The 6000-nt window shown below is 33.7% G+C and overlaps 1 protein-coding gene across 1 annotated transcript in view; it reads left to right on the plus strand.

Annotated features, from left to right (window-relative positions):
• The window catches only part of LOC143250361 (plexin-B-like), a 170116-nt gene that overhangs the window by 94906 nt on the left and 69210 nt on the right, over window positions 1-6000 (plus strand). Inside the window, exon 12 of the mRNA XM_076500805.1 lies at window positions 159-232. Within this exon, the coding sequence (XP_076356920.1) occupies window positions 159-232 (74 nt within the window). The remainder of the gene's footprint in view (window positions 1-158; window positions 233-6000) is intronic.

Genomic DNA, 6000 nt, shown 5'->3' on the forward strand with positions numbered 1-6000 from the left:
CTCATACCATATACATATTCAGTCAGCAAGGAAAAGACTGTCATCATTATAATTACTGAATAAGTAATGATATACTATTCTGGATCCTATTCACTACCCCAAGATATTTTATACAGGCTGACTGCACTTCTTGATCATAATATACATTCTTCTTCAAGGAGCTTCCTCTGGACTTCTCTGTCCAGTTGGACTGCACTTTACTTACTCAATAGAATTCCAAAGTGCTTCCCCTGTATGTTTTTGTTCAGGTGGTCCACACATGGACTAATCCTGTATATCTTAGGTGCTTTACCCAGGGTTTTGCCTGGGTAGACCTCACTTGTGACCTCTGTATCTTATGCAAGGCCCTTCCATTGGTTGTTTTCTGCCAAGGTGGATCACACTAGGCATAATCTCATATATCTCAAGGTGCCTCCTCCAGATGTATTTTGTCTGGATAGGCATCACTTAGCCATAGTATTATATATCCAAGTAACTTCCACTAGATGTTTCTGCCCAGTTGGACTGTATTTGACTTACTCAGTAGAATACCAAAGTGCTTTCCCTGTATATTTTGTCCAAGTGGACTATGCTCGGACTAATCCTATATATCTTAGACACTTTCCTCTGGGTTTTGCCTGGAGAAACTTCACATGTTGATCTCTGTACCTAATATAAGGCACTTCCTCTGGTTGTTTTCTGCCCAGATAGACCGTACTTAGCATAATGTGATGTACCTTAAGGTGCTCCCCAGATGTTTTACCCTATGTCTCACTACATATGCAGATAAGTGTGTTTTTCTTATAGCAAAGCCACGTAGGGCTATCTACTGAGCCAACCGAGGGAATCGAATCCCTGCTTTCAGCGTTGTAAATCGGGAGACATACCGCTGTACTAGCGGGGGCATACGTAGATGAATAATACAGTCTCTGCTAACAAAGGACTGATCCCAAATTATCAGGGCGCAGGTAACCTAGTTGCTTTGCACCATAAAACCTACCCACCCATCAAAATTATCAGAAAACTTTCATTCCCTTCTTTATGATCAAAATATTAGTATACTGAAAATATTAAACTAAAATAAATTAGTGTTTCCAACTATTGCGTTTTGATCATTTCAATTATATGATCAAATCTTCACATAATATGCACAGACAGATGTATCTACGTTATCTAAAAGTGTCTGATACAGACAGCTATCGCTCAAGCACATTGAAATCTAAACTTGTCTAATACTTCGGCTCCCATATCGCAGTTTTAGAGCAAGCGTTTGGATCAAAGTTTGTCTGTTTATCTTCAGTTTCTCTTGATAATGTCACCGGAAAACTTGAACAACTGCATAAGAGAAACATCTTGATACACACTGTTGAAGTATTTCTTGTTGTTTGTGTGCATTTTTATTTTTGTTTTGTTAAGGATTGAAGTTCGTTCGTTCGTTTGGAGTTAAGCGCAAAGCTACACAATTAGCTATCTGTTTTTCTCTACCACTGGTATCGAAACCCGGTATCTTATGGTTTGATTCCGCAGACATATCACAATCCCACTGGGGAGGACACTTACACACACAACTAAAATAGCCCGAGCTGATGCCAAGTTGTGTTGAAAGGACGCACCAGTTATCGACTATATCGATATATCACTTGATTCAGCTTTGAAAGTAGTTCTTCAACATGCCGCCACTTCTGTTGAACTATAACCTGAGTGGACGAGACAGTATAAACTATCTATATTTCACCAGTAAGAAAGGGTGGCTGAAAGTAAGTAAAAAATTAAGATTGACGCACTCGAAAATGTTTCAGAGTAAAACGATCCATCTTCCATTACTGACGAGTTAGTATCTCAAGCATTGTCTATAATAACAATGTGAATGTCTGAAACTGATCTATCAGAAGATAAAACAAAGATGTTCCTAACAAACAAAGCAACACTTTAAAGGTTTCTCATCCAACACCCTGAAGAGTTTCTTTTGCAACATTAACCAACAGAAGTGGACATTTTACCAAACTATCAATTTCTCTTGTCGATGACCATGGATGACCAGTTACCTCCCATCAGAGCCAGCACAGCTCTCTGACCACAGAAGATGAACTAATCAGTTTTGTGTGGTTTTAACAAGGGCTACAACTAACATTGTTATTGTGCCAATAATTAACTACCTAGCTAACTTGTGTACACAGGATCTCTGTAGAAATGTTCCAGAACAAAGTATCTCGCTCAATGTGAAGAAACCAACACTTCTGAATCAGATGAATAAAGTATAAAACTCAACTTTATCTTATTTTCACAAACCTTTCTTGTGACACAGTTCATTCTGTTGTTGTTTTATACTGAAACTGAGTTTAGTTCATATTTTTGTTGTCTATTTTATTTGTATGTTCAATAGTTTGTACCAAAATACAATTTATCATTAAACCAATTTGTAAAGATCTATAAATTTTGATGCGTGCATGATCTTGGAAACCTATTAATTATTTATGAATGGATAAAAACAGCAGTTGCTATTCTTATTGGTGTGTAGTGTACTGCACGTGTCAAGGTATGTTTGATAATATCACTTATTGAAGCTAATGTGTATAACTCGGTTCATGTATTTTACACGTTATATCAGTCTGAAGTATTGGAGAATAAAAGTTTTCAATTCTGATTCATTCCTGTTCTGTTAATGTTCTATGTGCCAAGTGGAAAAAACTTAAATTATAAATTAGTTATTTGAGGTTGTACGTAAACCTGGATACCTTCTGCCAGCTTAACTAATGTTATTCTAAATCATTTGTGAACAAGTAAGGATTTTCAGTTGTTACTTAACCTTGTATGTTCATTATCTTGTATTCAGCTTGTTATTTGTCTTTACAAACGTTATTGTTACTTAACCTTGTATGTTCATTATCTTGTATTCAGCTTGTTATTTGTCTTTACAAACGTTATTGTTACTTAACCTTGTATGTTCATTATCTTCTTTCAGCTTGTTATTCGTCTTTACAAACGTTATTGTTACTTAACCTTGTATGTTCATTATCTTGTATTCAGCTTGTTATTTGTCTTTACAAACGTTATTGTTACTTAACCTTGTATGTTCATTATCTTGTATTCAGCTTGTTACTTGTCTTTACAAAACGTTATTGTTACTTAACCTTGTATGTTCATTATCTTGTATTCAGCTTGATATTTGTCTTTACAAACGTTATTGTTACTTAACCTTGTATGTTCATTATCTTCTTTCAGGCTTGTTATTTGTCTTTACAAACGTTATTGTTACTTAACCTTGTATGTTCATTATCTTGTATTCAGCTTGTTATTTGTCTTTACAAACGTTATTGTTACTTAACCTTGTATGTTCATTATCTTGTATTCAGCTTGTTATTTGTCTTTACAAACGTTATTGTTACTTAACCTTGTATGTTCATTATCTTGTATTTAGCTTGTTATTTGTCTTTACAAACGTTATTGTTACTTAACCTTGTATGTTCATTATCTTCTTTCAGCTTGTTATTTGTCTTTACAAACGTTATTGTTACTTAACCTTGTATGTTCATTATCTTGTATTCAGCTTGTTATTTGTCTTTACAAACGTCATTGTTACTTAACCTTGTATGTTCATTATCTTGTATTTAGCTTGTTATTTGTCTTTACAAACGTTATTGTTACTTAACCTTGTATGTTCATTATCTTCTTTCAGCTTGTTATTTGTCTTTACAAACGTTATTGTTACTTAACCTTGTATGTTCATTATCTTCTTTCAGCTTGTTATTTGTCTTTACAAACGTTATTGTTACTTAACCTTGTATGTTCATTATCTTGTATTCAGCTTGTTCTTTGTCTTTACAAACGTTATTGTTACTTAACTTTGTATGTTCATTATCTTGTATTCAGCTTGTTATTTGTCTTTACAAACGTTATTGTTACTTAACCTTGTATGTTCATTATCTTGTATTCAGCTTGTTATTTGTCTTTACAAACGTTATTGTTACTTAACCTTGTATGTTCATTATCTTGTATTTAGCTTGTTATTTGTCTTTACAAACGTTATTGTTACTTAAACTTGTATGTTCATTATCTTCTTTCAGCTTGTTATTTGTCTTTACAAACCTTATTGTTACTTAACCTTGTAGGTTTATTATCTTGTATTCAGCTTGTTATTTGTCTTTACAAACGTTATTGTTACTTAACCTTGTATGTTCATTATCTTGTATTCAGCTTGTTATTTGTCTTTACAAACGTCATTGTTACTTAACCTTGTATGTTCATTATCTTGTATTCAGCTTGTTATTTGTCTTTACAAACATTATTGTTACTTAACCTTGTATGTTCATTATCTTGTATTCAGCTTGTTATTTGTCTTTACAAACGTTATTGTTACTTAACCTTGTATGTTCATTATCTTGTATTCAGCTTGTTATTTGTCTTTACAAACGTTATTGTTACTTAACCTTGTATGTTCATTATCTTGTATTCAGCTTGTTATTTGTCTTTACAAACGTTATTGTTACTTAACCTTTTATGTTCATTATCTTGTATTCAGCTAGTTATTTGTCTTTACAAACGTTATTGTTACTTAACCTTGTATGTTCATTATCTTGTATTTAGCTTGTTATTTGTCTTTACAAACGTTATTGTTACTTAACCTTGTATGTTCATTATCTTGTATTTAGCTTGTTATTTGTCTTTACAAACGTTATTATTACTTAACCTTGTATGTTCATTATCTTGTATTCAGCTTGTTATTTGTCTTTACAAACGTTATTTGTTTGAGGCCGTATACACACCTTAATTCTTTAAAGTATTCAGATGGATAATGCAGTTGCGTATCATATGCATGTTCGTAATTTTTGGAATAAAATATCCCACCATCTGCTCATATGTTTGTAAAACACTCACAGTAGCTGCCCAGAAAAAAACACTACGCATTTACTACTTCTAAAAGCTTTTAAAGTTAAAAAAGTATAATTTAATAACATAACTCAGAATTGTTTGCTTTATTTTTAAGTAGTATAATATAAACACGATTTGTCACAGGATTCTAATGTCCCTCATGATTCACTGAGGGCTTAATATACCAGTTTCTCCTTTATGTTAATTGTTTCTATAGCTACCCAATGCACTAATTCTTTAATGATTTTTATTTTACCATTTTCCAATCTTAATTCAGTCCAACCCTTTTAAAAACAAATAGTTTTACTTTAGTTTCTCAGATTCGATTATTTTATTACTGTAATTTTATCTGATTATTTTTCAGTCTTCTAAATTTGCAGTATTCTCTGTTTCTGTTTCCAAAACTTAGTTCACTTCAAATGTTTAGAGTTCCCAAGTTTATGTTGAAAATAGTGTATTGAGTAAGATAGAGAAAAATTATACTTTTCTATAGACCTTTACGAAGTAGAATAATTGGGCTAAAGAACTATAGAGCAAAAACTGGCCTTATTTGAGTCAAATCTAACACATAGTACCTCGGTACACACCCACACTATTCCTTACTATGTGTGCAAAGTTTTAGGTTCTCTTCTCTTGGATGCATTGCAGTCCTCTCTGATGTATTGCACACCCACACTATCCCCTTGAGTATGTGTGCAAAGTTTTAGGTTCTCTTCTCTCTGGATGCATTGCAGTCACACCCACACTATCCCCTTACTATGTGTGTTGCAGTTTTAGGTTCTCTTCTCTTGGATGTTGCATTGCAGTCACACCCACACTATCCCTTACTATGTGTGCAAAGTTTTAGTTTCTCTTCTCTTGGATGCATTGCAGTCACACCCATACTATCCCTCTTACTATGTGTGCAAAGTTTTAGGTTCTCTTCTCTTGCAGTCACACCCATACTATCCCCTTACTATGTGTGCAAAGTTGCATGCATTGCAGTCACACCTACACTATCCCCTTACTATGTGTGCAAAGTTTTAGGTTCTCTTCTCTTGGATGCATTGCAGTCACACCCACACTATCCCCTTACTATGTGTGTGCACAGTTTTAGGTTCTCTTCTCTTGGATGCATTGCAGTCACACCCACACTATCCCCTTACTCATGTG

This window comes from Tachypleus tridentatus, chromosome 5, assembly GCF_004210375.1.
Source record: "Tachypleus tridentatus isolate NWPU-2018 chromosome 5, ASM421037v1, whole genome shotgun sequence".
Taxonomy (NCBI): Eukaryota; Metazoa; Arthropoda; class Merostomata; order Xiphosura; family Limulidae; genus Tachypleus; species Tachypleus tridentatus.